This window comes from Coffea arabica, chromosome 8c (assembly GCF_036785885.1).
Source record: "Coffea arabica cultivar ET-39 chromosome 8c, Coffea Arabica ET-39 HiFi, whole genome shotgun sequence".
NCBI classification, from domain to species: Eukaryota; Viridiplantae; Streptophyta; class Magnoliopsida; order Gentianales; family Rubiaceae; genus Coffea; species Coffea arabica.
Genome location: NC_092325.1, coordinates 32,174,159 through 32,191,816, shown reverse-complemented (window position 1 = coordinate 32,191,816; position 17,658 = coordinate 32,174,159). Strand labels below are relative to the sequence as shown.

General features: G+C 34.3%; 1 protein-coding gene across 1 annotated transcript; it reads left to right on the top strand.

The window, feature by feature from the left end:
• Positions 1–1,714: 1,714 nt before the first annotated feature.
• Positions 1,715–7,579, top strand: LOC113706498 (uncharacterized). The gene is made up of 3 exons (XM_027228411.2): positions 1,715–2,091; positions 6,975–7,124; positions 7,236–7,579. The coding sequence occupies exons 1-3, from the start codon at positions 1,861–1,863 to the stop codon at positions 7,311–7,313; spliced, it is 459 nt and encodes a 152-aa protein (XP_027084212.2). The 5' UTR covers positions 1,715–1,860; the 3' UTR covers positions 7,314–7,579.
• Positions 7,580–17,658: the final 10,079 nt, after the last annotated feature.

Genomic DNA, 17,658 nt, shown 5'->3' with positions numbered 1-17,658 from the left:
AGAAAAGAAAAGAAGTAAGTAGTTTTTTTTTGTTTGGGAGTTGAAGACAAATGAAAAGAAATGACAGTTAAATAAGTTAGTTTACAAATATGCCTTTTCTATAAGTAGTAATCTTTAGGAAACTTGTTCATTTGCTTCCTTATCCATCTAAAATTATTGCTGGTAATAGATTTATTTTATGAGTCAATTAAGTAATAAATTGATAAAGTATTTAGTAGTAAATTTATTCCCAATCCATAATTCTCATGCCTTTAATGCTTAAGTCAAACAAAACTAATGTGACCCATAGAAAGTAAAATAAGAATGAAAGAAATTTGATCACTAACTTATGAAAGAAAAAGAGCCCTAAAAGGCCACCTACTTCTTTGACGGCACCAAAGAAGCAATTAAGTTCTTTAGAAAGGAGGAGAAAATGTGAGATGATGTTTTCTAGTGACTAGGTTTTGTTCAAAAGAGGGATTTATCGGGGATTAAATACTTTTGCATTACCTTTTTAAGGATAAATTTATCATATTTGAAAATTGCACTTAAATCATTCTCTTTCCTTTCATTTCAGCCCAATTTTGGGCAAAAAGTTTTTCGAGGGTGAGAGGAAAGTAAAATTGTGTCCAATCCTTTCTTTTCATCACTTCTACTCCCCCAACAACCAAAAGAGCAGGGCATTCGTCCAAATCCCTTCCTTTCTATTCAGTTCCTCCCTCCCAAACTAGCTGTTTTGAAAAACAATATGCTAGATGTCTTGGCTTACAGATGGACTTCAAGGAAAAATTTACAAAATAGCTCCATTGAGACTTTGAAAATTGTATCTTGGTGTGAAATAAATTATAATATGACTCTCAAAGATTCAAACTATGCATTTAGGCCCAATAAGTGAAGAAAATGTTGATTGGAGCTCCTATGAATTTAACAAATTGGTCCAAGAGGTCAATTGAACAAGAAGAAAAATAAAGGAAGGTCTAAAAATCAAGTTACATGCAAAGGTTCGATAGGACAAACTATCAGTAAAAAGTATAAACACATATTTCAATTTATTTTTATAATTTAGTAAAGTCCAGATTACCGGGCATCACACAAATTCACTTAATATTCCTTAGTTTTCTTCATATAATTACTATAATCATTAAGTAGTAAAGTCAATTTGCAACCTACAATATTAAAATTACACATAAATTAGCAAAAAAGTGCATTAAAGGTATATAAATCAAAAGTTTTCCAACAATAATAGTGTCTAATATTTTTAAATTACATGAAAAATAATAATAAAGCATGATCAGATCAAATATAATAATAATAATAATTGGTTGAGCTTTAATCAAGTTCAACCTATAAAGGTACAAACTCGACTTATTTTTTAATTGGGTCTCAGTTCTAGGTTGAGTTCTACCCGACCCAATTATAATAGGTTCAATCCTTTTTCTTTTGGGTTGAATGGGTCGAGCACCGATTGGCCAGGCTCTTTTCTTTCAGGCTGATTAGGTCGAGCTCCGGCCGACGCGGCCCTAAGGTGGATGTCGGGGACAGAATGCGTATCCTTCCAATGGTAAATGGGCTGATGCTGAATAAATCAAATCAGCTAGCCCACACTAAGAGTCGGGTCAGACATTAGATCATATATTGTGCAGTAGTTTCACGTTTTTAACCTTTTGCGCGTCGCGTGATTGGATCCAAAACACGGACGACAAAACCAGGTGCTTCTCATGTCACGCACAAGTGCCACAAGTCACAACACGCAAATACTAGTACATGATATTCTTCTTCGTCTTTTCTTCCTCTTCTTCTTCTCTTTTGGTTCTTTCCGTTTCAAATTAAACTCTTTTTTCTCTTTCCAATTCGGAAATCTTTTTATGAACTAAAAAAGAAATGGCAAGTGGGTGTTGTTGGGGTGGTGCAATAATTTCATGCCCAAAATCAGGTCCCAGGAATATTCTTGTAGATTTTGCATCAACAGGGAGCAGAAGAAGAAGAGTTGAATTGGGAAGTTATGCAAAAACAACGAAGCCCCGTTTTGTTGTGAGAGCTGCAATGGTGGATTCTTATGAGGGCTCTTCCAATTTCATTCAGCGCATGGAACGTGCCTGGTTAATCTCTCAGGTGAACTCCCCATCCCACTTTTTCCTCATTTGAATTTTTTCTTTTGTGAATAATTTTTGTGGGTTTTTGGATTCACCCTTTTTCATTTCTGTGGAGATGCTGAAGATTAGAACAAGATGTCAAATGGATGGTGCTTTTTTTTTTAATATATATAAATAAATTGCTCAGCTAGTCACGTCGATGAAGTAATTTTTTTTTTAAATCTCATTTAGCCATATGATTGATGAGTTTAGCTGGATAAGAGAATTTTTTCCAGGAAAGAGTTAATTTTATTATTGTTGTTTAGTAATTTTTGAAGCTCCAATTAGTTCGTGGTATAGATTTAGTTGTAGTATGAAGCTCTTAGCCTTTTTTTTTTCTTTTTTTTTTTTTGTGTAATTTTGTTGAATCATCATGAAATTTTCATTTTTCTGTTTCTTTTATTATTATTTTTTGTCTATTCATCATTCACAATATGTTTAATTTGCTACGGAAAGTTATGCTTGACAATGCTCTTTATCCTCATCTAGAAGGCACATTTGTATTTTTTTTTTGGGGGTGGGGATGGGGGGTGGGGTGTGATTGTTGTGTGTGGGTGGTGGGAGAAAATCTTTTGTGGAGTTATTGATTGGTTACTTTTGGGGGGAAGATCACATGCTTGTCAAAATTGAATGCATCACCGTATCCCTTCTAAAAAGGAGAGTTATCGATCGAGCAAATAGTTTTGATGGTAGAACTTCAAGAGTCAAAAGCAGAATATGTTCATCTGCTGTGCTTTTTCAGGTCATCTGATTGGAGCTCTGCTTTTTCTTCCTTATATTTCAAGTTTAATAATTCATCTGATCCTTTAGCTTGCTACAGATTACTGTCAATACAACTTTGACTTTGTTAAACTATATTGTTTGTGGAGCATTACATTGTATATTTGTAGTAGATGTTGTGAGAACTTCTCTGGAGGAACTGACTGATAGGATAGGAGTTATATATACTAACTTAAAGAATTATTTGTCTGGCAATTTAACTGTCAAAAGCAACTTAGTTTATATAGTTAGATTGTATTAACTCCCAATTGCTAAAGGCACTTTCATAAAGTGACTAATCCAGAGGTTAACATAACTTTATGGTTGCCAATCAAGTATTTTCTACTTCTAAAGGAATTGGCTGGTTTACTGTTATTCTTCTACACCAGCTCTCACACTTTCATAGATCAGAAAGTTACTTTCATGTTTTGTTGCCTTTCTTCATTTTGAGGTCAAATGACTTGGTAATATCAATCTGTTTTTATCTAAAAAAAAAAAATTACCTGCATGTTCGTCTTTTCTCTAGCTAGTCATAACTCATTTGTTTGCTGCTTGAATTCCTTTTTCTGAAGAGGAGCTTGGATCATTATTGAGGTGGATGAGTTTCATATAGAAGGGAATACAAAGCAACTGTGTTTCACTAATTGTGTGAGTTCCTGCTATTTGTGAAAATAAGGAGGTGAAAGGTAGTAAAGGGTTGAATTTCACATACATTTCCCACTTCTACTTAGAAGGAAGGAGTACAACTGTTCTGGGACAAATTATTTTGAGCATTTATGTATTGGTGGTAGCCAGGTTGTCATTAAAAACCTGAATGGAAAATAATTATGCAAGTTTGTGAGATGTACATTATAATTACATTACCCACTGTGCATTCTCATTGGAAGTTCACGTACTTGATGGGAGTTCAAGCTGTTTCCAAAGCTCACAAATTATGGTATTGACAGGAGTTAAAACTGCCAGGAAGAATTGTTTCTGGAAAAAGAAGAAGGGCCTGTCATTTATGCGGCTAATCTGCTTTCTCCCCTTAATAAGCATTATGTATCCCTTGTTGAATTATTAGGATCACATCTGTTCAGTCAAACTAGTAGAAACAGTGTTCAGTCTATTTCTATTCAGATTAGGAAGATTTGGAGGAACAGGTTACATCCACACAAGTGGTCAGTACTGGCTGTGAGAACTTGGTGGTGGAACATATGGGTTCAATCTATGAAAGGGTAATGTTGTAGGTTTTTCTTTGTGAAAATATATAGCTTTGGTGAAGGTGTAATTGCCAGACTTTAGTTTAATGTTGGGAAGAAGGTGGGCAAAGGTGTTGAAAGAAAGAACACTTTACAAGTTTGCAGTGAGAGTTACAAGAGTAGAATATTTTTTTAGGAGTTTCGATAAGCAACAGTCTGTATTTTTTGCATCCTTTTTGCTTCTTGCCTTGTAATTTGCATGAAAATAATACGTGTAATTAACAGATTTTCAACTCAGTACAATACAAATGAATCAGTCTTTAGTTGTTCATTGTTGGCAATGTTCACAGCAAAGAACCAAGTGATCGATAAAGTTAATTATTTGATGGTAACTTTCATGACATCATTGTTCATGTACAAATATCAATGAAATATACCGTGTGAAGAAGGTACAAAATCTATTAATTATGAGGCATATATCTGTCAACAAAGTATAATATGGATTTGACAATGTCCCAATATGTTGGGCGCAGCTATATTTAAGGTTTTAACACATCTTACATACCTGGATAGTTCCATTGAGGGCATTGGATTTGGGTGAAACAAAGGGCAGGGACATGGTTGAAGCAAGCTGATGACTCACGCTTATTAGCAATTCCTTGTTAAGGACCAGCAATAGATTGAGTTGTTCACATTTACTCATCTGGATGAACCTACAGATTATTGCCATTAGGAAAAGGCTGCATCTAAACATTGAACTAGCTGGTTATCTGTATAACGCATGCTGGTTTTGTTGGTAGGCTGTAAGAGTGATTTTGGCATTTCTGAACACTTTATGTGACCTCAAAACTGGTGTTGAGATTTGTGGTGAGATAATGAGGGAAAAGGATCATTTTTTAAGATGGAAGAATGCTGTATAACATAAAGTTGTGTAGCATATTCCATATAACCAAGTAAATTTGCACCTCAAAAGTACATGTATCTTATAAATGGTAGTGTTTAAAGAAGGGATATGTTCTCTCTCATTTCTTCTTCCTCTTTTGCTTATTGCAAGCATAAAGTGAGACAAGGTATGTGTGTCTCTCCAAAGGGAAAATTTTCATGGAATCTCCAGTTTTTGCCCCTTTTTGGATCAAAGTTGAGAGTTAGTATTGCTTAAAAGAAAAAGTGTTGAGTTAATATTATTTACATATAAAGGTAAGGTATTTTGAGCTTGCTTGCCTTACTATTTTCTAGTTGGATATTGTGTCCTTTGGAAAGAAAGAGTGTATGTAACATGAAATTTACAACTGTTAAGCTATGGAAACTTGCACTCTCTCCTGAATCAATACCTGGTTTTGACATTGTTTCAGGACTAAAGCTCAAACTGCCTTAGGCCCAACTGCCATTTTTTTCGTTTGTGAATGCTTTTTGCTGATAAAACTCCTTGTAGATAATTAGAGATGCTCATTCACTGGAATGTAGGTTACAATGAAAAATTACCATTTGGAAAAGAATCAAAACATTGTTCAGTAACCTTATACAGAGAAAGGTAATTTTCATTGATTTTGATTATTATAGCATCATAATGTAAACTGACTATTCCACCGATGTCTAACCATTGCGGTTTTTGCCTATTACTAGCATGGCACAGTAATTTGCATTTAGTAGCAAGAAAGTATCCTTACTTTTGCATTTCCATTTTTAACAGAAGATAGATTAGTAATTCGGGAGTTTGCCAGCTTGCTAGATGAATAAAGGCGGGTGCTGAGTGAGAATTCCCAATTTGCAATGAGTTTAATGCCTAGAGGTTCAGGAATGGAGCTGGTTGCTCGGAGTTTTCTCTACTCTGCAGCTAGACGAGGGTTTCTAGGTTGTGTATGAACCTCTGATAACCCCCAGGGTTTAAGTTTGTTCAGATGAGTACTCAAGAAAAAATGTAGCTTACTTTTCAGTAGGAATTGGAAGAGTAGGAGTCTTAGGGCTGTATCTAGGGTCAAAAAAGAGGTTTAACCGAAGCAGGAGTGCTAGTAGGAAAACATAATACATGAAAGAAGAGAATGCAATAAATGCAGAGTAGTTGGAATCTTGGGGCTCTATAGAGGCTCTAAAAATCAGGTCTGAAGATAGCAGTGCAAGTTTTTGAGATTGGGAGGAAAGATATGAGAGAGAGAGATATGCAGAGTAGTTGGAATCATGGGGCTCCTTTAGGGCTCAAGAAATCAGGTCTGAGCACAGCATTACCAGTGCTGCAGGCTTGAAGGAAAGATAAGAATGTGAGAGAGAATGGTTTTTTTTTTTTTTCCAGGTGTTTTGTTTTGGGGGGCGGGAGGATGATAAATATTCTTACTTTGTGCAGATTTTCTACCTTAACATGAATGCCATGCCCTGACTGCAAGTTTAAAACTCGCTCACTCCATAGGTGCTTAGCTTAGATGTTGCTTATCATGGTGACTTAAGTTTCATCATGTTTTCTATTCTGTTAGTAAACCTTCTGAAGCTGGAAAAGCTAATGTCACTTCCTCTAGCTGTAATAAATCTGCATCTTTTTTTTTTTTGGGTAGGTAAATAAAAGGTTTATTGGTAGCTTCCAAAGTCTAAGCATTGAATGGTCATTTTTCTTGCTCATATATTTAGCATAAAGATTGAGTAGGAATGGAATTTTTTGATATCAATCACATTGGCATGTCAGCTTGCAGATTAAAAATGTTAGAATGCTTTGGTCTGATTATGACAGAATCAATTGACAAACAACAAAGGAAACCCTTATTGTGAAAATTATTATATGACTCCAATTTTGTAGCAGATATTTTCATCGAGCATGACTCCTGATTTCTGGAGAAACTAGTCAATTTGATGTCTGTTCAATGGATTCTTTTAGTTATGCTGGAGTCCTTGTGTCTGTATTTGAGTTCTTGCCTGATACACCTACTCTCGCTTTCAGCAACCAAGGCCTGTGGCTTGCTCTTCTTGCAATTCGAATGGGCATGTAGACTGCAAGTGGTGCAATGGTACTGGTTTCTTCATTATTGGTGACAACATGTTGTGTCAAGTACCATCACGGAATACTAGCTGCGTTATCTGTGCAGGAAAGGTAATTTATGGATTCTGAGATCTGAATATGCTGACTTTTAGATAATGTAATTGTATTTTGTGCTTCCAAAATCAATTATCACCTTACAGAATGTTCATCCTCGTGTTTCAGGGTTCCATGCGCTGCTCTGATTGTAAAGGAACAGGCTATCGTGCGAAGTGGTTGGGGGAGCCTCCCATTGCCAAGTAGTATGGCTTGATTTTTGGCTGGTAAACAATGCAACAATGCTAAGCAGCTGTAGAAATGGCTGCTACCATTACAAGAATTCAGTATACTGGTTGGAAGATGGGTTTTAACAGGAATCTCATTTAACTTTTGATTCTTTCATAGAATACATGGCAGTTGACGGAAGGGCCTTAAATAATTTGACTATTGACTTTACAGTTTTAACAACATATATGTTTATAGGAATGAGTCCTATATATCTCATATGATGGTAATTACAGTTACTTTTACGTAGTGTTTTCTCTCCTCCCGTTCATTAGAGAAGAAAAAAACTATCTCTGTATATCATGTACATCAATAGAAGAAATTAAAGAACTTAAAATCTTCCCCTATTCTTGTTCATAATAAGCATATTTTTAATGGGATAATTTTTTTTTTTGTTTTTTTGGGGAGGGGGGGGGGGGCGTTGGGGTGTTCGTGACAGTGTATTATACTTTCCCTCGAATTTTCTTGGAAAAGATTTATTTCATACGCTACATTTATGTATCGATCTTTTTTTTAAATCAATTTAAAAAGAAGGATTATGTGCTCATAAATATATGCCATTTCAGTTTTGGCTGAAAAGTAATTGCTTGGGCGATCAAACCAGCCTTTTTCGGGCTTTGAGGTCAAATATAGTTGTGTGAAGCTATCATATATACATTCTAGGATTATACAAACAAACAACTCGATATTTTTCCCACAAACAAATCATAATAATGAATTTGCATCAATTCCATTTTGAATCATATCAAACACAAATATGTAATCGATAAAATAAAAGTTGTTATTCTTCAATAATTGTACGAGCTGATTGATAAGTCTTTTAGGAAACTAATTAATAACTCCGACACTGTTGATATTGAAACCAGGCGAAATTATCTGTTTATAAAGTAATTACTGAATAGATGGGGGCTCTATGAAAAAAAAGGAACAGAATAGATAGGGGAATAATATGGCACAAAAGCTACCGGGCGAATTTATAAGAATATTGTTAAAATTGAAAAAGTTCAAAAAATTGGGGGTATTCAGGAGGGGTTCTGGTTTAAGGGTCACCGCATTTTAGATAAGCGGCTATGAATAAAATTAGAATTAATTTATATTTATTTTTAGTTGCTGTAATTTTGTATAATTTCTTCAATTTTTTTTTTCCTCCAAGCTTTCGCTGCTCATCAGATGAGCGGCGAAAGGTTGCCGAAACTGACGATGACTTGACAGGACGTCTGGACTACTTTTTGACTTTTCTTACTTGAGATGTCAGGACTATTTTTTGACTTTTTCTGCTGAGGCCCAAATTATTTGCCTCATGCGGACAGGAGGCATTCAAAATTTTTTTTTTTATACTTTAAAAAGCTGACTTTTCCTACTCGACTTGCGGCGTCAATTTTTTTTTTAATTGACGCTGCAAATTTGATTTGCGGCATCAAACTTTTTTATTTTTTTCCACCGTTGTGATGTGATCAACGGACGTTGTCGGCCAAAATATTTTCTTTTAAAGTGAGAAGGCTTGATTTGCGCAAAAATTAATTTTTTTAACTGAAAAAGAATATTTTTAAAATAAAACTGCAAATCTCGATTGCGGCGACAGTTTTTCCACTATCAATACCACCTATCCAACATATCCAATAGTTGTCATTAGCGCTCTTATTATTTCTTTATAAAAAAAGCAAACGGCTATGCACTAATTTTTTTTTACAGTAAATTAATCAAAGTTCAGTATTTAGTCAAAAACAATTTGTAGTCAAAGTAGTACTACAATTATTTGTTTGTCGACAATAACTATTCTGCCTCATCTTTACGGATCGGATAACCTTAACTTTTCTCTCTTCGCTATATATTCACTTGAGAAAACTCACTTCTTTCACAACCATTCTCTTTCTAGTGTGGTTCTCATCTTCTTCTTCATCGTTTTCACAAATTTTTCTTAGATTTTTCTCTTTCTGGTGGTCCTCATCTCATATTTCTCCTAGATTTTCAAGGATAACTAATCGATTAAGGCGAGGATTCAGGAAAGCAACATTACAATTTGAGGGGTGGATCGAAAAGAAATTTTATAAAGAAACGATATATCATTGACAAGGTTAGTTTATTTAATAATTTTGTTAATAATAATTTTATAATATTTGCAGTTATGTTAAGTTCTGAATATTATGCTGCTTTACATTTATTTAATTTTCGAATGAGACATTTATTTATAGTTTGCAGTAGTCTTTTATTTATGGTTTGCAGTAGTCTTTTGTTTATGATTTATTTATGATTTGCAATAGTCTTTTATTTATGATTTATTTATGGTTTACTGTAGTCTTTTAGACGAATTAATAATGAATACTAATAGTAAAATATACTATTAAATGATTATTTGTTGATATTAATGGTCAGATGAATAAAAGGTGATAGTTTTTAAAATTTAATAGTCATTGACAGGAGAATTAATATTTACATTTAAGATGATTTAATAGTCAGATGATAAGGTTAGTCTTTTATGGTTATTAAAGAAGTTTTTTAAAGATTATTTGTTGACGGATTTTAGAAATAATTTTATAGAGGCAGTAGTCTTTTAGGCGAATGAAAAATAAAAGGTAAATAATGGTAAATGTTAAATAGTAAATAGTAAGTGGTAAATAATAAGTGGTAAATGGTAAATGGTAAATGTTAAATAGTAAATAGTAAATAATAAGTGGTAAATAATAAGTGATAAATGGTAAATGGTAAATGGTAAATGGTAAATGATAAATAGTAAAAAGTAAGTAGTATTGTAAAGGCAAATTTTTAAGAATATTGTCAAGATTGAAAAAGTTCAGAAAATTGGGGCTATGTGGGGGTGGGGGATTGCCAAATAAACGGTCGCCGCAATTGAGAGGTAAGGCTACTAATAAAAAGAGTTTTAATTTTCATTTATTTTGGTTCGATTTTTTTTTTAAAAAAAAACGCTTCGCTGCTCATGAAGCGGCGAAGCTTTTGTCTTTATGTGTCACCGCTCATCTGATGAGTGGCGATACATTCTTGTTTTTTTTTCGAAACATTCTTCCTACCTTTTATTATTTCATATGTAATTTTTAATAAGTTATTTAATTCATATGTAATTTTTAATAAGTTATTTAATTCATATGTAATTTTTAATAAGTTATTTAATGTTCAATAAAAGGCAGCGCGACCAATTTTTTTCCTACCATTTAAGTCCCGTAACCTTAAATACGTGTAATTAGGTTTTACGTTTTACATGAAATACTAATTTTCAAATTACAATGTAACACTTTTCAAATTAAAATTATTAAATCATACTACTAAAATTCTATTATAAACTAAAATTATCAACAATTTAAAATATGATATTAGAATAATGTTAAATTTATAAATTAAGATGATAATCGAGTATGCTATTAAATTACTAATTTTATTTACATAAGTCATATTTTTAAATTTTATAATATTATTATCGCAATCAATAATGATAAATAATACAATATTTATAGAATATAATAATTAGTATATAAACTTAAATAATAATAAATTAGGCTTAATTAGAGTTTAGGATTTAAATAATTGGTATGCTATTAAAAACACTCTAAAATTTACTTAAGTCATATTTTAAAAACTTTTAATGGTAATGCTAAATTGAATAATGATAAATAATGCAACATTAAACAATATTTATAGAATTTAATAATTACAATAAAATGAGAGTTTCGATAATTATTTGAAAAAAAATATTTTTAAAATCACCCATCAACGCGCCTTTTGCCCTTATCTCGCGGGGTGGTAGAACAATCACATTTTCAATGAATTCTCCCATGTGGTAGATCTCATCCTAATTGTAATTGTTCGGACCGGCGAGGTAGTGCATGAACTTGTTCAGGTGTTTAATCATCGTCATCATCAACAGAGGGATCGAATACCGGAGTTTGACCGCATCTAGAACAAGAACCATTTATAAGCGCTGTGAAAGAAGCACTAATGGAAACACTATCATCGTTCATATGCAAAGCAAGTGAGAAACCAGTCGAGATCCCTAGGAAATGGTGCATTTGGTCAAAATTATCCTGAAACTGAATTTTTGGACACATCGTTGTAGCAAATATTGTAAACGATGGTGCAGCAGTAAACGTATAACCAAATACAGGTATGGGAGTAGGTGTATCACTGAAATGACCTCCAAAAGCTGGCACAGTAGGAGGTGTGAAAAAAGCTTCATTATGAGAAAAGTGTGTGCCAATAGGTGGATCGTAACCGAATAGTGATGAAGTCTGCGTTATATCTTCGTCCGACACATGAATAGCATGTGTGGAGATGCTCCCTCAGCGACATCTAATTGCTTGTTTCCTACCATGGACTTCCTTAGATAGATGCTCGACAGACATCTGAAAAGGGCCAGCAGAAGAGGCAGATTGACCAACATTTTGACGGTCGAATGGACCAACTACTGTTTTATGTCCTAGATTCAGGTAATGTAATGCCCCAAATGCCTCCTCACAAATGGCTGTTAGTCCCACATGAGCACACTGCGTTGGATTTGCAGGATTGAGATACATCCCACAGATCGAACCGATCCGAGACATCGAATCAACCTAAAAAAAAGAGAAATTTGTATATTGTAGTCATATTATATGTTAATAAATAAACATGTAATGGAATTTGATTACATAAAAAGGGAAAGTGTTTAATAATTTACCAATTAGTCAAACTGTCCCCCATCTGGCCGATGAGCATCATCTACTGCTTGCCGCAAAATAGGAGATGCTATATAGCGTACAGTAATGTTCTGGTACCATACAATGTACTTATATGAAGGCATTAATGGATCGCTATGATATCCACCAACAAACGATTGAGCACAACGTTTCCAGTATTGCACCCAATGATTATGGTACTGGGCCCAATCCTTTCCGAAAAGGCTTGAGCGACCTAAAGAATGTAATTTCTTACCCATGTCTGTGTCAATGGAGGCAGGTATCGGTTGAAATAACCCAAATTGTCGCAGTATCCGTTGTGAAAAGTGAAATTCCACAACCTCCCAATATATCAACGAAACTATTGACTGCTATACGTGCTGTCCGGCTAAGCAATAAGTAGGGAGTTGTGCAATAAGGTCAGTAGAATATGACTCCCAAATAAACTATGATAATAAATTTGTTCAACTAAGTGCGATTGTAAATACATATTGAGAGTTTGCTATCAAAATTGTATATTAGTTTGAGTACCTCGTCGACTCCCATCTTGGTGAGTGCATCACGGAATAATGAGACAACATGCGATGACACGTATCTAGTCGTACGTTCTCTTGCCCAACGACTATCTCTAGAAAAATTATCACCTTGTACAACAGGAAACAAGACGGTCGGACGAATGTTGGGCATCCTCTCCCAGGCCCATAACTGTAAAAAAATATGAATTTTTCACTAAAAATCACTATTGCATTTAAATGAAATATGGACATGCAATGATTCCAAAATTATGCATGCAGTACCTGCAAAAGCATGTACGGGCCAGCTGTGCAGCTTGTGGTTGCGTAAGACGCTTTACACAGATGGGAATATAAACAAGTAAGTGTGGTGCTGTCCCAACTGAAATTACTCAATGCCTCTAGGTCTCGTAAGTAATCCAACCAGTGACAACTTACAACATTTTCACACGTGTCAGCAAATAATTGTCCAGCAAATAAGATCAAAATATAGCATCGAACATGCTGTCAAACAAATTCCTCCGGTGCATCGTCTAGAAGAGGCTGGTACAAAAAGTCAAATATTGGAACAAGTTTCAACCTTCTATCCTTAAAGTGTCGTGTCTCAAATCTAAAACCTAGAAACTCCTCGATTAATTGCTTCTTGTGTGTAATATTTCTATTTCGATCAACAAGTGTCACTGGTAATTCGTCGACACATAGACCCTATAATACCTCCACGTCCTGCAAAGTGACTGTAGCCTCACCAACAGGAAGATGAAATGTGCGGGCCTTTTGCCTCCATCGCTCAATAAGCATTGTAATCAACCCATGATCAATTTCCAAATAGCCTACTTGTACGATCCCCCAAAAACCTATTACACGAAGGTAATTTGCTATTCGAAAATTCAGCTGATTTCGTACAAGATTCCAAAAAAAATCGTCAGCTCGTTCTATATCGAGTTGACTCTCTTGCCCTAAAAACAAGGCCTTCGATCGATGTGTATCCTGCAAATATAATACGCCATCTTCGTGCGGACCATGTATAGGATCGAGACTCTATCTTGGCCAATGTGACATGTTTAGGATAATCTGCATAATCAAATATTTATTAATAGTCGACATACAGTCTCAATTTTATTAAATTGTACGTCAACAATAGACATACAGTCAAAAACTCGAGCGAACAACTAACATAACACATAATCAACGACTATACAACCTTTAACTAATTTTTCATCCCGTTCATGCTTTTACACATGAAAATGACTAGAATAAGGGCAATTAGAGACGTTGTGGTATGTTTGTGAACAGTGACTACAACGATGAGGCGCATCGGGACATCGACGATTCATTTGATTATGTATTCTAGCAATGGTCTTATGGTCGGGTCTCTTTTGTTTAATTCTTCCTACATCATAGTTAAGTCGCAACTTCGAAGGGACTCAATAAGCCGAATTCGGCAGAGATTGAAACTATCCTTGAAGGAAAGATTGTCAGGCTGAAAATATGTGCACGTGACTTACCAGATGATACGGATTTGTATCCGACCTATAACAAGTTGCAAATATGTGCGAGCATGGAAATCTAAGCTCAGCCCACTTGCCACATGTACACGTGTCATTCCTAAACTTGACAATCTATGCATTGCTACCCTTTCCATTATCGCGTAGACCAGTAGTAATGCAATATATTCTGCCTCTATGATCATATACTTGGATTGAGTGTGTTCTTGCTTTTAGTTCATTTTCCAAGAATGGCTTCCATATTTCTTTAAAAAAAAGCATACGTGGTGTTGAAGGCCAATTTCCGAATTAACGCAAAGAGTTCAACAATTTGATTAAAAGTGAACTGTACTCATGCTGTTATTGGTAATAATCGAGCATTGCACAATACATTATTGAAGCACTCAGCTACGTTCGTTGATGTGTGGCCCCACCGATATCCCCCATCATTGCATAATGTCCACTGTTCCAGTTTGACAGAACTGCCATTCAACCATTTATATGTCTCTTCGTTTAACAACCATATTTGTTCCATAAATGTATCGTATTTTTTGGCTTGATTTGCTTCTCTGGCAACCCACATAAGATCCTTCAATTTGGATAATGATAATTGACCGATGATTAAACTCATATTAAGTGGGCATTCATACTATGTATTTTCAATCTAATATTAAAAAATATGCATACCTTTGATTTCAAAATTTTTGCGCAAAGTTGTTCTGCACGTGTACTAAACAGTATCGGCGCACGACCATCGGTTCTTTCCACTCTGGCAAAGTATTTATAGCGTGTTTTATGCCCTTGTGTCTAATCGAAATAAAGCATATATTTTCCACCACACGCACACATGACGTCACAAATGCGACATGAACCATGTCCAACTCCGATTTGTCTTCTCGTCTACAAGTGCGAATGCAAGTGGTCATTGCCGATTGGAGGCATCAAAACCAACAGCAACTAATAATTTTGTTTTGTATGTGCCCTTTATAAATGTGCCGTCAATATAAATAACTAGTTTAAGGTATCGAAATGACTAGATCACTGGCCCAAATGTCCAAAAATACATAATGAAAGATGCTGCATCCAGCACTGTTTTGCGAATGGTGCTCCCACTCGACAACTGTTTCGGGATTGGCTTTCACCAATTCCTGCATGTACGTAGAGAGTGAGCTATAGATGTTGACCAATCACCATATACAATATCAATCGCATGTCGCCTAGCATACCATGCTTTTTTGTACGAAACATCCATATCAAAAGCACGTTTAATGCTCGTTTGTATTTCTTTGATGGCATACAATGGACCATTCTAGACATGGTGTATTATGTACTCGGGTACGAGTTTCGAACTCAAATGTCGGTGGTCATTCGAATTCGAAACTCGCACACACGTGCGTTCCTTCACAAATGTTACAATCTTCCACATGTTATGTGTGCATCTTTGAGTGGCTCTTAGCCACCAATTATATCGAAGCGAAGCACTATGGGACTTGCAGTGGACATACTAAGTGGTCGATTTACTTTCTCGCACTTTGTACTCCCTGTTGTGCTTGATCGACCAGAGTTTGACAGCTCTCTGCACGTCGTTCTTTGTTTCAAAAATCATTCCCAATCTAACTTTCTTTGTCTGCTCATCCCGCACATTGTACTCCGCAGAAACTCCCTTCTTAAAAGGATCAAAATTCAGTGAGGCTTCCACACCTTCAAGATCATTTAGATGGACCAGCGGATTGCCAGATTCTGGGAATTGGAATTGACAATCTACCTGTAAAACGTTCTTTTGAATTAGATGATTACACCATACTCGTTTGAATTAGAATTAGATGGATAATCCGAAACTCCTGAGTCAAGAATCACAAAGAGTCTACAATTGGTCAGGAATCATCTACACCATACCTTCAAGGTGCCCATAGGTCATTTACGTGCTCACTTTAAAGTCATTTAGATGAACCGACGGATTGCCGGATTCTTCATCCATTTGATCCTGCTCATCATCGTCTGAATCATCACCATCGGATTCCAGTTCCGTGTCTTGATCAACATTAACGCCTTCACTCTCCGGTATGATCGATAGAATTGTCGGATTGAAAATTTTCATTTGAGGCAATTCATCAAAAGAACGATTTACCATTCTTGCACTTTTAGTTACCTCAGTATGAAACATACTGTTTAACTCCTTTTCAAAATCATTCTTGACTAATGATGTTTGTCCACCATCATGGTCACTGTGAATATGACGGGTTCGTGGCACTACTTCCATATATATCTCACATGCCGTGTGTGGTGACATCGACTTCATATGATATAGCATATCAATGTCATCTTCACATTCCAATTGCACTCCAGCAAATATGTCTTGGCAAACAGTATTTCTAAACCATAAATTCAACTTGCAAATATTCTGATTTAATTGCATGTAGGTGTACACTGTATCCACCAATTCATCATAACTTATTTGATGTTTCACTAAAACGGCTTTTTTACACCGTGGAGGTTCATATGCGAATGATCTTCCGATCTCGTTTATTCTCCCTCCCCAATAAAATTGAAACACCAATGCAAGATCCATCGACATTTTTTCCTAATCTTACGAATATTTTTATGTCAACTTATTTCTTTTAACAACTTATCATGATTACTCATATTAATGCAATAAACGTTTTCATTGGTAATAGCACCACTAATAAAATAATCATCAATATCAAATGAATAAATAAAAATAAATTTATCAAACAAATAGTATTATTCACATTATTAGAGTAATGGTTTTCTTTAATTAATCATAGGTACTATTAGACTATGATTATAGTACTGTAATTTATATTTTTAAAACTATTAGTATTACTTACTGTTTATTATTCATATTAATATTACTAAACTACAGATTAATAGTATTGGTATTATTAATGTATCAGTTACTATCTCACTATCTCATATTGTATTATTGTTATTTTACTATATAATTTTAACCACTCACTATTTACTATTTACTATTTATTTTTTACTACTTACTATTCATTATTTACTATTTACTATTTACTATTTACCATTTACTATTTATCATTTACCATTTACATTACCACTTACCTTTTACCATTTATCATTTATCATATACCACTTATTATTTACTATTTACTATTTATTATTTAACATTTACCATTTACTATTTACCACTTACTATTTACTATTTACTATTTAACATTTACCATTATTTATCTTTTATTTCTCATTCGCCTAAAAGACTACTGCCTCTATAAAATTAATTTTAAAATCTGTCAACAAATAATCTTTAAAAAGCTTCTTTAATAACCAGAAAAGACTAACCTTATCATTTGACTATTAAATAATCTTAAATGTAAATGTTAATCCGTTTGTCAACGACTATTAAATCTTAAAAACTATCACCTTTTATTCATCTGACAATTAACGTCAACAAATAATCATTTAATAGTATATCTTATTGTTAGTATTCATTATTAATTTGTCTAAAAGACTACAGCAAACCATAAATAAATCATATTACAAATCATAAATAAATCATAAACAAAAGACTACTGCAAACCATAAATAAAAGACTACTGCAAACTATAAATAAATATCTCATTCAAAAATTAAATAAATGTAAAGCAGCATAATATTTAGAACTTAACATAACTGCAAATATTAT

Coding starts and splice junctions, on each gene's coding strand:
- LOC113706498 (XM_027228411.2), top strand. CDS start 1,861: ATGGCAAGTGGGTGTTGTTGGGGTGGTGCAATAATTTCATGCCCAAAA. Junction 2,092..6,974: donor GTGCCTGGTTAATCTCTCAG/GTGAACTCCCCA, acceptor TCTCGCTTTCAG/CAACCAAGGCCTGTGGCTTG. Junction 7,125..7,235: donor GCGTTATCTGTGCAGGAAAG/GTAATTTATGGA, acceptor CTCGTGTTTCAG/GGTTCCATGCGCTGCTCTGA.